Genomic DNA, 16,664 nt, shown 5'->3' on the forward strand with positions numbered 1-16,664 from the left:
AAAGAATACGAATTATAAATTGGCACCTCTACAGTGGGGGGGGCGCACTGATCTTCACATCACTGCAGCAACATTACTAGCAGAATGGCGCCGTTCAGTAGCGTGAAGAGCGGCAACGATGATGCTGATTGTCTCTGGTATAGGTACTCCATGAAGATGGAGGACGCCGATGACATGGCGGTGTCATGCCCCGAAGGGTTGGCGGCATTTTCGTCGCCCAACCCATCCGGCGCATTGCGCACCGTCGTGGGTTTGCGTGTAACGGTCTTGGTCGTGGGCAGATGAGATTTGCCCGCCGCTCCGCCACCACCACCACCGCCTGCCACCAGAAGGCTGTTCACGCTTTTAGGGTGGTCGACGGACGTCGAAGAAGACAGATGATGATGGTTTCGATCGGTGATATCGTCGATCGCTTCTTTGCCCGCATCAAACCCATCCTCGGCTGAATCGCCTTTATGCTGGTGGTGCTGCTGCTGCTCGTCATTATCGTCGATGACCCTGCCGCCTTTGTCGACAGGATGAGGTCCGCCGCCGTCTCTGCCGACCGTGATCTCGTTCTGATCGTATCTGGGTGTGGACAGCTTCCGCTTTGGTCCAGGTATTTCTGTGCACAAAGATCCGAACACACCGGTTAAGGGAAAGAGAGAGAAAGACGGAAGGGTGTTATTATTCCTGAAAACATTCCACAGCACATGTGGTAATGTAGCTAAGGACCAATCCAATTGTTAATCCCAATTGTTAATCCCAATTGATAGAAGCGCGTTGTTGTCAGATTGCTTTCTGAAGTTTAATTTGATTGCATCTCTGTGTTGCAGGAAGCTAAGACGGACGGTTGCGACGGATAAGAGAAATCCAATGGGGTGGGGTGGGGTGGTTGGTATTGGTTGGTACATACCGTACAGCCGAATGATCTCGTCAGATTCACCGCGCGAGCTCTTCGCAAGACATACATATGTTCCGACATCGTCCTTCTGAAAGTCGCGCACCGTCAGCACCATTTTCGTTACGTACATCGACTGTACGGCCTCCTGCACGGCATACTTCGGTGATGCTACGAGCATGTTGAACACCCCTACGTGAAAAATTATAGTAATAACACGCGGTTAGCAAAAATAATTCAAACATGTTAATGGCGTCGTCGTAAGCCTATCAAAAATGATCTCTCAGCGTTAAAAGGATTAGCGGCGGCTGTACGGTTAGCTTACTGAAATCATGTTACCTGTATCTTTTACCCAGACATTGATCGAGCGAGGGTACGCCTCGACCAGACACTCCATGCTGACATTCGATCCGCGAGGAGCTCCGATCAACTGGTTTGGCACCTTTATCGCCGGCGGGACTAAATGGTGTAGTAGAATAAGAAAATATCAATAGTTTGGTGAAAGAGATAGCTGCGTGTAAGATGCCCTGATGCAACTAAGTCTGATCATCATCGCGTTATTTATTTTTGAAAAATGTATGATTTGAGGTTCGCACTGGTGAACGAACATTCCGGGAAAAACAGTTTAATCTGGTGTGGGGGTTAATGCTTACAAATTGTGCCCAGTAAAATCCTCTTCGAAATCGAGGGCGGAACGCCGTTGGTAGCGATGCATAGATACACGCCCATGTCATGGCGTGAGACTTTCGTCAACGTCAACACGTCTCCCACATACGATCGCGCTGATGACCGAAACAAGGAAGTAGAAAACAAAACCAATGACGTAAGTTATTAAATAATGTTTTGCCAATCATTTCTACTGGTTCTACCGCCTGTTGAAGCGGCGCGCCCGCAGAACCAATAGAACAGTACGGCGGTGCGCATCCAATAGCAGGATACGAGACACTTCATCCCTACCTGAGTATTTCATGCCGCCGGAGTCCTTCAGAATGATGTCGTTGTTATCTTCACGTCGCCATGTGATAGTCGGATCTGGGTCCCCCTTTGCTCTGGATTTGGCGCGAAAACGAGAAACGAGAGTTAGTAATAAATATGCGTAGATGAATAATGCCCCTAATATTGTTTCAAAGTAGTAATCAAATTGTTTAATTGCTTGGTAAGATGTTTACATACGATTTCATGATGACAGCCATTTGACTGATTTGAAACGTTTACTTTATTTTGACTAAATTGGCAGAATAATGTTTAGGGCAACGATTGGCAGCCATCGGTCTGGGGGGAACATATTCATGACATAGATGGCCCTAGTACTTCTCTCTTGAAGGGAGTGCTGCCGCCACCGTAAGACGACTCTTGGCTGGTCTTAAAGAGGAGGTTGATTAAAGGGGGGGCACTTGATTGTGCTCTCAACCGATGCCTTTCTCGGTCGAGAACGCTTATTGACGCCACCCCAGAGAGATCAGTCAACTGAAGTGAGTGGACTACTGTGTCCTCTAACAAGATGGACCGATAATGATATGAACATCCCTTCCGTTCACACTCCGATGGATTGCGGGTCGGAGGGGGTTCATTGTCAACTGAAAATTTATACTAAATCAAAGATCACACACAGTTGGCCTCTCTTTTTTATTTGCACCACAAGGTGAGGCGTGCTGCTTTTTTTAATGCTCCAGAACACGCAAGGTTTGAGTGGGGGGCATTGTGTAACGTGCTCCTCCTCCTCAAGGATGCTCTTGCTCACGGGGGGGGGACTCATTACCTGCGAGTCAAGAGATTGCTCGAGGGGGCAATTCTTGGACTCGCGCAAAACATCACACTTGTTTTGCGTGATTTTCACGGCTAAATGGATGTGCGTCAAAAGATGCAGCGGATTAAGCAGCCCGTGTTCTACTGATCCGATGATGCTCTGCTTTTGCCAAGCGTGACCCCGGATGTGATTGCTTATTAATATATTAACGACTTTCTTCTGATACTTTAACGACTTTGCCCGCCAGCTGCACCGCTTATCAATTGTGTCATAACGTTATTGAGTCGTTGTGCGAATCGGTGGGGTGTTTGTACTTCATTTTACGACTTGAACTCTTATCACGCGTCCCATTTCTTTGGTTAACGAAGATTATTGTTAATTACGGGTACGCCGAGGCGGAAGTTCATACTGACTGGCCCCGCGGCGCGCATTAATTTAGTCCCCCCATCGGCCACTAACATCAACCATCGTTAACGGTGGATGATGAAACTAGCCAATATATTGTGTAGCCCGGGGAGTTATGAACTTTGGCTAGGGGGTGGTTGTGCCACGTGTGCGAGTGTTTATTGTACACATCCGCGGCCGGCCTCCGTAACACTCCGATGACCGGTGTGCTCTTGTGGTCGATCAGTTTTGATGCACTCACCATGTTCCGAGGACATGGTGCACACTACACACTAATGTCTGAATGGTGGTTAATTCGGTTTGAGTTTTGCAGAACGCTTTAAACGGGCAGAAGTCTCTTTTTGCCAAATTTTTCTTCGACCATTGGAGAACCGTGTAAAAAGGCAAAAATGCATAGATACTAGAGTGTGTTCAATAAATTCGTATGGTCGGTAACAAAGGGCGCTGCTACCAGCCTAACTTTTTTTTGTTATATTGGTACACTCTTCATATAAACGTATGTGAAAGTTTTATTCCAATCGGTCATCGACATGTCTCAGTATTTTTTACAATGGAAAAAATCAAGCATCGTACAGTGATCTAATTTTTTTTAAAGGTTTGAAAGCAAAGGAGATTTATGAACGAATGTTGCAAGAGCAAAAGGACTCTTCACATTCACTTAGTACAATGAAAGGGGGGGTTTTCTGAGTTTAAACGTGGTCTTACTAGCCCCTTCAAGACGATCCATGTTAAAAACGTCAAAAAACAGACACAACACCAGAAATCATAGCAAAAATACAGAATATCGTATTGGAAAATCGTCGAATCACTGAATGCGATTTAGTATAAGTCATAGCCATCTCATTGAGCACTATAACCAATATTTTGACTGAAGTTTTTTGTTCGTGAAAGCTGTTTGCAAAATGGGTGCCGCATTCGCTGAAAATGGAACAAAAATGCATTCGAATGCAACTTTCTCGGCAACATTTAGCTTCAACATTGACTTCTCATTGGTGCACGACGAGACTTGTGGGTGTTCGTGTTTCTGAGAGCCCCAAATACGACAACATTGTGCACATTCTGCTAACATAACCACCGACGAGGTGGAAATGAGCTTTCATCAAATTTCGTACAGTTTGAAGTTGAGCAACGCGTTGAACAGCGCGAGTCACCGGAAGGGGTTACTAAACACTAAAATTACTAAATATGTTTACAATTTCCCGAATCAAAGCTGACGCTTTCAAAGTCGGTAGTAATCGGCAGATTCGGTCAAATCCAAACACTTCACTTGATGGATTACCCTATATCCTGTGTGCCTGACGCCGGTCTGCAGAACGCTACCTATATCGCGACATACAGATCGCATCCTGCAGACTCGCGCTGCCTGGGCACATAGACTGCGCAGTCAAGTCCAAAACAGGCAAACTAGACGGGAAAAAAAAAACCTTGTTGATCAATAATAACCAGCGCACAAACAAAATAGTAACTTCACAAACAAACGAGACGCTATATTTGCGTTACGAAGCGTTGCGCACTGGGGGCACCCACCAGCCCCCACTACACCACTAGTGTACGTGACGATTGGGAAGGGGTGGTGACACACGAACGGGTGGGGTGGGGGGTGCCACTGGGCGTTATATGACCTATTCTCCATAAGTCCATCGCCATCGCTTCACTCTCTCTTCTAATAATAAATACGTGACCGGATTGTATCATCGCCCCCCATCCTGATGATGCGCCGCCCAGAGTGCGCGGTGTGGTGCGGCGGAGGGGGGGGGGGCTCAGAGTTGCTGTGCAGATGTACCCCCGCCCCGTCGCGTATCAATCGGTCAGTGCTGCGGAAGTTTTTAATTGCCTAGAAATGCTTGTATTTGGGTCAGGGAGCGCCAGCCGCCCTGGGTTGGATGTGATTTGCATATTTGGGAAGCGCGGCGCGCTGCAGTTTTTCTTCGCCCTTTTTCCATATCTTCACGCAGTGTGCTGTGGGGTGCTGCGCCTTCACCTCACTCTGCGGAGAGCGGACATTGCGGGGCGGTGTGTGACTACGGCTAATAAATGTGCAGTAGTAGCAAGCAACGAGAGCAGCTAGGATGGGCCTTGTTTCGTACGCGTGCTAACATTTCAAATGCTGCGGGAGCCACGCCATATTGGGGGGAGGGGGTACACCAACCGGTAGAGTTTTTGAAGTGATTTGAACACGACGCACGTTTGTGTGTTAACGAATGCAATTATCGCATATTTATTTGCTCCATGTCGACGGGCTGGCTGGCTGACGGACGGGCCGACAATGATGCTGAGGATGGGTGGTAATTGCTTCGTCAACGCTTCTCTTGCCCCCCGCGCCCAACATAAACATAAAAGGACAACGACGACGCGACGAGTAAGTACCGCCCGGTTCGTCTATTGTTCCACGCTACACAAACGGAGAAGCGCGTGCCTGAAAATTTTGACCAACATACGCCCAGGTGGGGGTGCACAACATATCACCCCCCCGGCAGTCATTAAGAAGGCACCGATTTTATAGACAAAATCTTAGTTGCAGCAGTGTTTGTTTCGATTACCATTAATAGACTCGCGTTTCGTGTTCGAGGCAAATCGCGAGTTTATCGCCTGGCCGAACAAAAAAAAAAATACAGAAAGGTGGGGTTGTGTGCGATAAATTTTGCGGTAAAATATTACGGAGGGTATCGCGTATAGTATCGTATCCGGATATCCGGTGTATTGGAAAATCGTTAAGTGACTGAAAGAGATTTACTGGAAGCCCTAGACACCTAGCAACTTTCATTTCTGTTTTCAGACCTAAACAAATACTAATGGATAATAAAGTGTATTTCAAACCACAAAAATTGTGTTTTTTTTGTGGCGTTATCTTGCCATATGTCAATAATAGCTAGTTATGTCTTGATAGCTTCACCATAAGTCACAGGGTTAATATTTCGAATGCGTCCGCGCTCTTAGGTTCATTTTTCACACAAAATTTGATACAGATTCTTCGCTATCCATTTTTTGGAATAGACCAAAATCGAAGATGAACCAAAACACGTTCAAACTTAACAGCTGTCAAAAATGGACTGAATACTCAAAATGGCCGAACTTGTCACCATAAGTGAGTGACGTGAGTAGCAACCAAACGCCACAAAAAAATCAAAAATCGAACAAACGTAAGCCCGCGTAAATACCAAATTGTCAGAACTTTCTGAACACACCTTGTTGCTGCACGAGCAGAACGGCATTTGAAGGTCTAAATAAAAATGTGCTTGGACAGGCCCAACCGTCTAGGTGTCGAGATGCTCGCATCAAAATATACACACGCTAGAAAAGCTACGGCTAAACGAAAGTGCAACAACACCGCCGCAGAACATTGTGACCGAGTGCCCCCATTTCATGCACACAAAAATCTGTATATAAACCCCCTAACTGTAAGAGATTAAGGTCAGAATCGTTTTGCAACTAGAACAGAGCAGACCGTTGGTTTTACCGTCTCCGCTCTCTCAGTACAGGAACGATCGGGTCCTCACAAACCGGGTCCATTTGCCGGAACCCAAATCCTACGTAACTACGTAACTGTAACTAAACGATGGCCTCCCTCTCTCGACATTGAGAGCTGTTGTTAAATTGCGCTTTCTTAGAAAACTCAGAGAGTACAGTAGAGCAACAAGAATAGCTGCTGCTGCGACTAATGGTTGAAAAAGGGCGCCTTGTAGAGCGTGTAGTGGTGGGGTAGTTGTAAAACTACACAGTTTCCAAAAGAACAATCCTTAGTGGATTGAAGACGCATCATGCCCCTCCTGGCAAACGACGCCACCTCCCGCCGCCGCCATATCATCTCATCTCATCATCCATTGGAGTAGGTAATTGTCTAAATCTCTATGGCCCAGAGGCAGGGGGCCAGACACCGACACCACGATGTCGTTTAGATTATGTTGTTTCATTTATCATGCCCATGACTACTCGTGGTAATGGATAACGTGGCGGACGGACACCACCTACCGGGGGGGGAGGGGAGGGCTAGACAAATGAATTTTTATCTCGAACGAACGACGAGTGAAAAATTAAATGAACAAAATACTGTGGATGTCACAGGAAAAAAAATGTCCTTTCTCTGCGCCAGCCGGTTCCGAACATAGCGTGGGGTACGACGTGGTGTTGTCGCCTCTCTTTTTGTTTTTTTATTCTTGCACCAATTTGCTACACCAACCGCACACACAGCCTATCATCACCAACATCCGCCGGGGGGTGCCGCTTGTTGTGGGATCCTCTCCGCGTGTCGTCGTTGCGAAAGCGAAGCCTTACACGCGCCTGGAGGGTGCTGATGATGACGATTTCCGGGGGGAAACTTGGGGGGTGACACTTGGGGGTCAAAGATTGATGAGCGCCAGCCAGCGTCTGCCTAGCCAGTCTGGGCTACTGCTTGCGCCGCGCTGTCACCGGTGTTTTGTGCTCAACGATTGAGGCCAACTCTTCGGCCACAGAGGCCTCGCAGCAGCAGCATATGACCCAGCTAACAGCGTGTCAACGAAAGGGTGGGGGGGGTGTGCTGCACACACCCTGACAAAACGACCCCCCCCCCCCCCCCCCCGTTTTTAGAGGCAGAGAGAGAAACCAAAGCGAGAGTTGCGGACATGAAATAATCAGGGCCCACGCGACCCCGAACAGATCTCGCGTGCCTCACAACTTCGTCGTCAGCACATTTTAAGCGATCACAACAATACGTTTTCTTCCATTCTTCTCTCCCACTTTCTCTCTCTTTTGTCTCGTTAAAAATAACATAAAAAAGGAAAGAAAAACTTACTTGCAGGTGAGTTGGACCGTGCTGTCCTCCGGTACAATCACGTCCGACGAGGTATTTTCCGCAATGAAATCTGGTGGCACTAAAACATTGAGATAGGCTTCCTGTGTGGTGCACAGGAGGGTGGTGGTGGTGGTGGGGGTGGGGCGGCGATGACGACGAGCAGCAGCCACAGGGCCAAATCATCATCGGGATATGACAGGCCGGTAAATTGGACGTATTTTACATTTCGTGTTCCATTTCCGTTTCCGCATCGCACACACACACACAACAGCGACGAAGAGAGATGATTTTATGTTTCGGGAGTTTTCGCGGTCCAGCGAGTTGCAAGAGTGACGCGACGTAACATAGAGGGATGAACCAGCCAGCAGCAGCAGCAGCAGCGGATGTGATTTTTCGTGTTCGTGAAACCGAGAAGAAAATGAGTGGGAGAAACGAGTTTGAAACAAAAGATTAGAAGACAACGAAAATGATTGCAAAACTGAGAGAGTGTATAGTGAATAATTTGTTAGTGGTATATAATATATCAAACGATGTTGATTTCGACGGATCGACGGATATCTATTGAAGAAGCTTTTAAGAGCAAACACACTAGTGGTTTCGTGGTTCACTACGTCTAGCTAAGGGTCAAGTAAGGCCTCAGAAGAGCTAAAGTAAACTCAAACAACAATGCCGGCGTCAAATAGAAAAGAAACAAAGCCACCAAACCACCGAGCAGTCCACCGCTCCAGAGAGTCTGCCATTTTCTGTAACGTTGTGTTTTACGGAGTTGTGGACTCAAATAGCGTGACAGGCGTGTTCTCTGTTGATAATATGCGCAAATCTTTGGCCGCCCCCGCTTCCAATTTCATCACAAGCGCATCAAAAGATGGAATAAGTTGGTGTATCCACAAAAATATCAGCGATGGAAAAAAGTTGTCCAAGAGAATGAAGTCGCAACAACGGCGGAACAACACAGTTGGGTTGTTGTCATGGTGCTGTGACGAGTCAGTGTCAGTCTTTGTGGTTAGTGGGCGGCGGTTGACTGGAGAAGAATTGGATTATATTAATTGCGCTGTTCATATCTGTCCGCCTCGCCGCGGTGTAGAGATTCTCACTGACGCTAATGACGACGACGACGACGACGACGAGATGAGCTGCGTTAATCTGATCAGGATCTGTTGAGAGTGGAGTGAGCACGAAGGATATGCCCCGTGGCAGGTACGACGCTGCCGGAATCGTGCTTCTAGAGAGACACATTTTAGTAGCTTAATAAACTAACTAGTTACACTGCGGTCGATCGGTCGGTCGCCGTCACCGGAGGTAGCTTCCGAGGTACCGATAGGTTTCGTATCACAGACCGGCAAGGGGCTGACCAAGACCACCCCTTTTTCGCCATTGCAACGGGGGAATTCTGCGGGATTGCATGCAGTGTGTCTGGTATCTGCCTTCTTGACTTTTCGCTGTTTCCACATTTTTCGCGCCGACGTCTCTACTGTTGTTGCTGATGATGTTGTGTGATGTAGTTGTTGTTGGTAGTCGTAGAGACATAACAGACGAGACAGGACGATGTTAAATAAGTTTCCATCGACCAACCACACCCCGCGGCTTCCGCCGAGCATAATGTCTGGACAAGTCGGGCATAATGTCTAAACAAATCAGAGTTGCCGCCGGCCGGTGACCGCGGCATGCGCGGATCATCATATCTCGGACCACGCGACTGTCGAGAGCCCGCCCGGCTGAAGTCACGTCGTAAATGCCCTTCTTTCCATCTGGTGCGATGCGAGGTCCGGGGTCCTTCATGGAAAGGGACGCGATCACAGGACACGCGGCGATAGGGGTCGCCGCCGCTAGCATCCTGCGCGCCGCTGCGGCAGGTCTCGTCGTCTCGTCATGGCGCTGTCGCTGTCGTTCGCGCCGCAGAGATAGATTGTTTTATAATTAGGCTGACAATGTGATAAGTTGGGTCAGCGCTCAGCTCAGCCACCACACACAGCAGACGGGGGGTGTGTGGGTGTGTTTGCCTGCTGGTCAAAACACGTGACAGAGAAGAGCATTACGGAACCCACCAGCTGCTAAAGACCGTGGAGAACCTAGAGAGACTGGCTCTGGCTGGTGAATTGAGCCCGAAGTTGTTGTGTTCCTGTTCTTCCTCTGCCTTCACATACACACGCACAATGATGTGGGGGTAGAATATGAATACTACAACTTCTAGACAGTAGATTTAGTGCTGTTGGTGAGTCACAATAAACGTAGTCTTTTATGTGTCGGAAACATTCGAAACGTAGTAGTAGAGTTATCTAATTGACGACATCACTCTACTCAAAAAGTTTACGCCATATTAAAAAAAGGGGAAATTGGGGAAAAAGAGTAACATTTTACAGTGGCATGCTTTCTATATTCTTCGGAAAAGTGAACTGTGCTAATGGAGCTGTTGGAAACGATTCAACAGAAGTTGGGAAGCCTTTTATTGGCATTATGAAACAAATGTCAATAGATTAATCTGGGTCAACAGCTACTTGGATAATGTTGACTCGAATCGGCATGAACGAGAACGTCTTATTGGGGGGTGTTGATTATACCCAGGAAATGGATAGAGTCGTGCAGGTTTATTTAGGTCGTAGACTATCCATCACACATTGCCTAGACCAGACCACTAGCCATTTTGTAGAACATGTGGACATTGAAGAATCTTGGAGTAGCAAGAATCTGTCGCAGCGCGCAAGAAGAACGTGATATCGCTGGGGTCTGGACTGACCATTTTTTTGGGCAATAGGGCAGACAACATTTGGCGCAGCTCCCACAACAACAAGAAGCGTGAAGCCACCAGCTGACTATCTCTGAGTCTTCGGTCCAAAACAGATTGACATCTTCTGAAGCTCTGCGTTAGAGATGGTGGTGTAGTAGTACCTCCTTTTCTTTAGGCCAAGGAGCCAGCAATCCCCCCCTCCAGTCACCCGCCCACCAGAGCTCAGGCAATGCGAGACCGCGACCAATTACATGTGGCCGCCGCCGCGTCGGATGGATGATGATGCGCGGTGCGCGTTGAATAATGTGAAAAGCGTGTACCAAAAACACTGACGCTGAAAAGTAGCTTTGTAGCTTTGTCTGGGGAGAGCGCGGGTGGTGTGGGGCAGCAATTTGTTTAATCTTCCCCCCTCCCTCCTCAGAAATACTGTACTTCCCGATTCGGCTATAGGGTGCGCCGCTGTTCCTGCCCAGGTCGATGGTTATGTCTATGGACGCTCTATGTTTCCATCGTTTCTCCAGCCGGCGCGCGCTCCACAGATGACTGTTTCCTACAAAATACCTCCCCCCCGCCGCCAGCCTACCCACAACAGCACCTCGTGCAGTATGAAAAACGTAACGCGTCGGGTAGTCACAGGCAGCAGCAGCCACAACAAGACGGGAGACAGAAAAGGACCAGATTTACTGCCCACTCTTTCCGGTCCACCGCACTCAACCCACACACGCGTAGAGGACGCAGAGGACTCTCATTGGCTCTTCATTATCTTTCCATCCCCCCACCACCTTCTATCCTAAACCCCTTCTGTCTGTGCTATTCCTCCCACACTCTGCTGCTGCTGCTGCTGCTGCTGCTGCTACTCGGAGGAAGAGGTCGAAAGATGTTAATCCTCGCAACATGCCAGCTCTGTTTGCTTGCTGTTGCTACTCCTTGTGTTGTGACCGCTTTCTCTTTCGTTCACTTCCTGCCTGCCTCATTCGGTAATTTCCCCCCTCGTCGCTCTAATTCTTTTGTGGTAGCATCTGTTGAGCCTAACAACATCACCCACTTTCACGTGGAAGTTTAGAGAGCAGCAGCGAACGGGAGCGGGCAAGGATGAGGTTGGGGAGCACTCGGCACTCGAAATGTACACCACTCACCCAATCCCTCCCCCTCCGTCTCTCCTTTCCAAGCAACGGAAGAGGAAAACTCTAAACCAAGGGCTGGAGGAGCGAAGAAGCCAAAAAAAATGGCTAAGTAATTGAAACAATAAACTGTATTTAATTATCCATAATTTAGTGGCGTCCGATTTATACTCACGCCCCACCCTCCCTCGATCCCCGCCACCACCAATCTGGCGACGAAGGCGTCCCTGGAAAACTGAGACACAAGGCGGCACACCAGCACGGTACGGTGGTGCTGGTAATTGAATTTCGCGACCATAATAGAACGGTTACCACCACCCAAAGCAGAGGTCACACTCTTCGATATCTGGTTCTACGTCTGGAGTGTGCTGCGCCGTCGAGAAGGACTGCTCCCTCTCTCGCACATTCAGGGATGATGTTTCAAGCGGAGTATCGTCGTGGGTCACTGCAATATCCGAACTACACTGAATAAAGGGTCTTTCCCAATGAGGGATGGTGTGGCCCGTTTTTGGCCCGAAACTTGTAACGACTCTATTGCTTTGCTTACATGATATTTGTCAAAGACATTTTTCAGTCGTAGATGCCAAATGTTGGGTTGGGGACAGAAATCCGTTACTTTCTCGGTAGATGGGGGGGCTGCTGGTAGTGATTGATATCTCGTACAGTACCGGATATCAAACCAAGTTTCATGTTTATATGCTCGCTTGTCAAGGTGACACTTGCTTTACTATTTTTGTATTTTTTTTCGTATATGTACATTTTTTCGTACAAATACGGATTATAGATCAAATGGATCTATGGATGGATGGATTATGGATCAAATACGAAAATATTACGTGCGACAACGATGCCTGCCTCCAAGAAGTAGGACTAACGGGTGAACGTTTTTGTGAATCCCACAAGAAAAATGTAAAGCGACATTAGGAATTGATCCATCCATTTATCAATGTTTGCCTTTATTGGCGCGTAAAAACACAACGTTACAGAAGTCAGCAGAGAATATCCCTCTCTCCAGACACAGAAAGCCAACCAAAAGGGCAAGCGATTTCACGGCCTTCAACCTGCGGAGGGAAGAGACATCACTTAGCACAGCAAGGGCCGGGAAGTAAGGAAACATTTCTTCACACTCCCTCCTCTCCTCCTACTGGGGGTGTGTGTTAGTTGAGCAAATTCTTAAACCTTTCCTGCCTTGGCTGCTGTGTGTAACTGTTGCTACACTGCTGCTCCAGAGAACCCTTCTCTGCGTGACGCGAAAGTGGCATGAAAATATCACCCCCGCTCCGCCGTATTTTACTTTGTTAACCCCCCCCCCCCCCCCCGCCACATCCCTCGTCCCTTACACTCATCATTTCCCCCGGGGGTTGGCGACACTTAACACTTGTTCGCCGCTCGCTCATTTGCCCTCGCCTTTGGCTTTTTTCTCCTTTATTTTCTATTTTTTGTTGCACTGTGCACAACCCTACCATACTACTGTCCTTCTCTTCCCCTTTCCCGTTCGCGTCCTAATTCCTTTTCTATTCATTCACGCCACGTCGCCACTACCAACTGTGGACTACTAAACACACACACACAGTAGGTACGTGGGTTTAAAAAAGGCTGACAATAAAAATGAAGAGAACAAATACTAAGACATATTGACATAATACAAAGAGACATATTGAAATATTCAAAATAATATTAAATACTTAAATGTCTCAATAGAATTAAGTAATTGTATTAATGTATAGAAATTTGTGTTTGTGTGTCACGCGCGCTGTGACAGTATCCTCTTCGAAACGCCATTTCTTTCGCTCAAGACCTCAACCGCGAAATCTTCACCCTGTCCCTGCCATCACCCTGCAGAGCATAGCGTGGCGCGTGCCTTCCGCGCGCTCTATTGGCTCTCTTCCGGATCGCCGCACTTCACACGCTCCTCGACGCCTCGACTTCTCCGGTCTCTCACACCAGTCCCGGAGCCGCAGCAGCAGCAAAGCGTGCACGGTTTGTGGTCTTCGTCGTCCTTGTGTCGCCGCACCAGGCTGGCGACAAATATTGCGGACGATTGGACGAGTGTGTCCGCGAACGAGCCCCGTTGTTCCGGTTTCGGATAGTTCCGAACCTTGGGGCCCGCTTGTCCTGACATGTCTGGGGGGTGAAGCAAAAGGTCTGGTTTTTCTTTTACTCCTTAAAAGGAGCATTGGTTGGCCTCCTTTTACCATTGAGCCGACCGCGGGGTTTCGTCCGTGCGCGTTGTAGCGCAGCACAAACAACACTGGGCACCACCACCACGGGTGTCCAAAAAAATAAACGGTTTACAATGTACACACACGCGCGTATAGTAAGTTTAATTTATCAACACAGATTTATTTACACTACCCTCTCTGGGGGGCAAATAAATACTTAGAATGCGTCAATTCTCGGCGCCAGAAAACGACCCGATTTTTAGAGACACAATTATCAGTTTTAGGCATCACCGAAATATAATCTTAGTGGTCGTTAGTATTGGGGAGTACATTAAGGAAGAATAAAGATAGGATTAGCACCAGCACTAGTATTGCAAGAAAACGGTTATCAAAAGCTTGAGAGAGAAAACAACTGGCCCTTGTCAAAAAAAATTGGACGAATTAAGAGCGGGGCTGGGTAGTTCATCATGTTCATCATGCTAAGGTTCACACAAAAGGTTTAAACAAACACTCCCACCCCGGCTAAATGGTGAAAGCTTTCTGGTTTTCAAATTAGCTTTTGGAAAAAGATTGTTGAGCCCAAAAAGTAGTATTATTTCAAGAACAAAGCTTGACTACTGCCAACCAGCTGCTTGTACGAAGAGTATGCGACGACTGACTCCTGCCCTTCTTCGTAAGATGTTCCGAGTGGACGGCTGAAAATGAAAACCCTTTGAAGCACTTACGCACCACTTTAGGTGATATCGTGTATGCTAAGGAAGTTATGTTCATTTTTCACAAGAAAACCGGAAGAAGAAAAAATGGGCTCGAACCATCTGTGGCCCGCGCCCACTCACCATCTGCTGTGTGGTGTGTTGTAGTGGCCGAGACTCTTCCTGTATCCTGCCACCCCTCACCCCCATCGGTGGGGCGACTATTTTGCGTCTGTCTAAAGATTTAATGACTCATACTGTGCGCACCGCGCCGCGCCACGTGCTACACACGCATTGGCACAGAAGATGCTAATCTTCATTTATTGTGGAAACAGGGCACGTATTACAATTCTTTGCACCCTTTAGCAGCGTCGGGTCGAGTAGCAGCACAGGCCAGGCCAGCGCCGCAGCAGCGCGGATATTGCTTTCGTGTGTTTGGCTCTTTTCGTGCTTTATTTGTTATTCACCAGAAGTGAATTCAGCACACACACACACTTAGGTAGTAACCCCGTTAAGGGCGGAAGAAGACTGACTGACTGTTTCCGATGATTGGTTTGTTCCGCATTACGAAGGCTCGCCCCGCGCGAATGGTGCCAATTTGTGCGCCCAAAAAGACGACGACGATGGCTGCTTTTCTTTGCACTGTCGCCAGAGCAAGCAGCAGAGACAGATGAAGATGATACAAGGCACGCCGAAACGTTGTCTGCTTTGGCCGTATATGGTAGTGTTTTACGGGGTTTTTTCCCTTTACATGCATCTGAAGATTTTTTAGAAAGAAAACCATTCAAACTCTTGTCCAATGGCCAACGATAACGACCGTGAGTTTAGTTTTCCTAATGTTTTGTTTCCTAATTCCTTGCATTTTAACACATATCCTTGTGCGTTAAAGTGAATTAAACAGAGAAGGTTAAAATATCACAGAATCACAATACTCGTTTTCTATTATAGCGTATCCCCGCGACCACCACCAGCGCTTTGAGGCCATATCATTCACTTTCTGTTATTAAAGTCAGTCACACTCTCTATAAAGGTTTTAAGGGGCACCGTTTAATTGATCAGATACCGTTTGAGAGATTGAATTCGGGCACATCCTGTCCTGGCTTCTCTTTTTGTTAGTGAAAAGAAATAAGTTGGAAGAAAACCCAACTTACCTGGGAGATCGGCGCTCTTACCTGTCGCATCATCGGGTTCGTGTTGACCTGGCACATGTAGCGGCCACGGTCCTCCTCCTGGACCGCCCGGATGTGCAGGTTCCAGGTGGTCGGATCCGAGTGGGACACCCAAACCCGCCTGTTCGAGGTGATGATGTCCATCGAAACGGCCTGCAAGGCTCGCGTGTCCGTCTTCACCCAACCGATCTATGAACCGGGTAAGAATCAGCATATCCGGGGTGTGATGTGGCAGCAACGGCAGCAACAGTGTGTAGGGGGCGGGAAAAAAAGGATGCAATGAGTGGGAATATTAAACCAAAGGTCTCTGAACACTTGGAGGGAGATCTAGGGTTTGGATTCGTCACTCGTTGGTACATTTGGCTTCTCTTGCACCGTTCTTTCCGCCCAATTTTCCAATTTTATGCCAGCGCGCGTATAGCAGAGAGTCGCATCATTTCGTAAATGTCAATGTTTTTACTAAATACTGACAATTTCCAGAATAAAGTTTGACGTTTTAAAAGTCAAGTAATCGGTAATTTATAATCCGCTAACACTAGATGGACCACCACTAGATATGTGGTGTCAGTTGCTGTTGAAAGATTTTCGCTATATTTGGCACACGTTTTAAATATTTTTTTGGTTGACATATTTTACCGAACATCAGAATGTACCCATCACATAGCGAATCCATCATCGAGTTCGATCATTAAACAGCACCACCACACGATACGGTAGACAAGAATTTCTCATTGATTCCGCGCAGGATATTGCAGGATGCGGGATGCACCACTACATGGCATGTGTGCGTGTGTGTGTGTGTGTGTGTTGCCTGTAGGACTATGGCAGACAGGCAGCACGCCGCACGCCGTGTAGAGTACGTGCTTTGCGGCAAAAGTCGTGTTGCTGCACACGGCCACCGGAAGCGGGCTTTCAAAAGTGCGTTCGTTAAAAAGCCCGCAGGCGGAGAAACACACACACACAGCCACACAGGATGGTAGGAAGGAGCCTTT

General features: G+C 47.8%; 1 protein-coding gene across 1 annotated transcript; it reads right to left on the reverse strand.

Moving 5' to 3' along the window:
• Positions 1-59: 59 nt before the first annotated feature.
• LOC128267287 (lachesin-like) lies at positions 60-15,726 on the reverse strand. The gene is made up of 7 exons (XM_053004096.1): positions 15,676-15,726; positions 7,804-7,904; positions 1,838-1,929; positions 1,534-1,662; positions 1,215-1,339; positions 896-1,061; positions 60-604 (listed from the first exon to the last, which is right to left on the reverse strand). Exons 1-7 carry the CDS (start codon positions 15,709-15,711, stop codon positions 60-62), a joined length of 1,194 nt encoding a protein of 397 aa, XP_052860056.1. The 5' UTR covers positions 15,712-15,726.
• Positions 15,727-16,664: the final 938 nt, after the last annotated feature.

The sequence above is a fragment of the Anopheles cruzii genome, chromosome X, assembly GCF_943734635.1.
Source record: "Anopheles cruzii chromosome X, idAnoCruzAS_RS32_06, whole genome shotgun sequence".
NCBI classification, from domain to species: domain Eukaryota; kingdom Metazoa; phylum Arthropoda; class Insecta; order Diptera; family Culicidae; genus Anopheles; species Anopheles cruzii.

What these genes read in the sequence shown, in the direction of transcription:
- LOC128267287 (XM_053004096.1), bottom strand. Translation starts at nt 15,711, where the DNA reads ATGTGCCAGGTCAACACGAACCCGATGATGCGACAG. An exon ending in ACGGTCCAACTCACCTGCAA is followed by an intron (nt 1,930 to 7,803) that starts GTAAGTTTTTCT and finishes CGCCAAATCCAG; the next exon opens with AGCAAAGGGGGACCCAGATC. An exon ending in CGAGATCATTCGGCTGTACG is followed by an intron (nt 605 to 895) that starts GTATGTACCAAC and finishes CTTTGTGCACAG; the next exon opens with AAATACCTGGACCAAAGCGG.